The sequence below is a fragment of the Myotis davidii genome, unplaced genomic scaffold (assembly GCF_000327345.1).
Source record: "Myotis davidii unplaced genomic scaffold, ASM32734v1 scaffold217, whole genome shotgun sequence".
Classification (NCBI taxonomy): Eukaryota; Metazoa; Chordata; class Mammalia; order Chiroptera; family Vespertilionidae; genus Myotis; species Myotis davidii.
The window spans coordinates 482,693-484,390 of record NW_006290034.1 but is presented as its reverse complement, the minus strand read 5'-3'; the positions used below and the strand labels follow the sequence as shown (position 1 = coordinate 484,390).

The following is a 1,698-nucleotide window of genomic DNA, read 5'->3' as shown; positions in this document are numbered from 1 at the left end:
CGCCACCGGGGGGCGCGCGGACCCCGCATATCGACCCGAGCGCAGGCACCTCCCCCAGGTACCCCCTCCCCCAGGCACCCTCTCACCCAGGCACCCCGCCCCCAGGCCTCCTGTGCGGGAGGGGTCCTGCGGGGTGTGCTGGCTCAGGCTCGCTTTGCCTGAGGTCTGACAGAAGCGCATGGTGAGAGGGGACTGACTGTGTCGCACTTTCCCTCTTGATAATGGAGCGCAGCACATTCAGCCTTAGGTCCAGGTAAAGCAACACAACCGAACAACCAGCCCACCCCTGATCGAAGCTCATTCTCCTGCGTGAGCATCTGAGTCAGAGCTTTGCGCCGGTGGCAGTGAGATCCGGGGGGGCGGCAGTGAGATCCTGGGGGGCCTTTCAGGGGAGCAGTGCCTCGGGCCGCCCAGTGTCCTCACGCCCCCTCTCACTCCAGGGGAGGCAGGGGGTGAGATTTCCCCCGGATCCGAGTGGATGGAGCCTAATGGCCCTGAATGCCCTGTCCTGCCCTTCTCATCAGGACGGTGGATGGTGGACAGACAGATGCTAGATGATGGGTGGATGGATAGATAGATGGGGTGCTTCACTGATATAGATGGGTAGATGATTGATAGATAGATGATAGATGATAGATAGATAGATAGATAGATAAATAGATAGATAGATGGGGTGCTTCACTGATATAGGTAAATAGATAGAGTGCTTCATGGATGGATGGATGCATAGATGATAGATAGATAGATAGATAGATAGATTGATAGAACGGGTGCTTCACGGACTGTGTGGGAAGAGCAGGAATCTCTCGTGCACCCCCTGCCCCTCCTCTCTGTCCCTGGCTGTGGGGAGCCTGGGGGAAGGCCTGGCGTGGAGGGAGGGGTGGGGAGTGACTCGCCCTCCTGCAGCGCAGCCTCCGCCGCTTCCAAATGCAAACACTCAGCCGCGTGTGCCCTCACCGTCTCCGCTCCAGGAGCAGGCTGCCCGAGGCTGAGGAAGGCATTCAACACGTACCCTTCACCCCCAGACCCGCCTGTGTGGGAGCCAGGAGCCGGGCCCCCGCGAGGCCCAGGCCTCTCCTGCCACTCAGACCCGCCCGCCGCCCGGGCCCTTCCGCTCAGGACAGGCTGGCCGTGCACAGTAGGACCTTGTGGAAGTGGGAGTGACCTTGAGGGTGGTGCTGCCCTCTCGGGCCACCTGCTCCGGGCGGGACGGGGAGCTGCTGTGTGATAGAAGGGCACCCGTGCGAGGGCCCAGGGCAGAGGGAGGCCCCTCCTGTCCGCGCCCCAGGACCGAGGGCCGTGTCGGGAGCTGTCACTCAGCAGAAGGTATCGAGCACCTGGAACTCTGACTCGGGAAGGGGCATTGGTTTCCCTGGTTACGGGCGTCATCATTGACGTTTGCTGCAGATCTCAAACGTCGCTAGAGAGGGTGTCCCCCCAGGAATCGCACACACACTTTGGTGGTGGAGGCGGGCGTGCACTTCCGCTGCGTCTCCAGCTCCCACAGCCCTTGAGGGTGACCTTCCCTGTCGTCAGGCTGGAGAGAGAGTCACTGAGCGGACGTGGTCTGTGCTCCTCCTCAGGTGCCGCAGTACTTCCTCCACCGCATCCCCCGGAGCCGCGAGGTCCGGCAGTCCTGGCTGTCCACCGTGGCCACCACCCTGCACTCCGCCTGCCTCTCCTTGCCCCTCACCTACC

General features: G+C 62.3%; 1 protein-coding gene across 1 annotated transcript in view; it reads left to right on the top strand.

The window, feature by feature from the left end:
* ALG14 (ALG14, UDP-N-acetylglucosaminyltransferase subunit) overlaps positions 1-1,698 on the top strand; it is a 12,267-nt gene that overhangs the window by 2,643 nt on the left and 7,926 nt on the right. Inside the window, 1 exon segment of the mRNA XM_006762921.2 lies at positions 1,584-1,698. This exon segment is cut by the window's right edge and continues 26 nt beyond it. Within this exon segment, the coding sequence (XP_006762984.1) occupies positions 1,584-1,698 (115 nt within the window).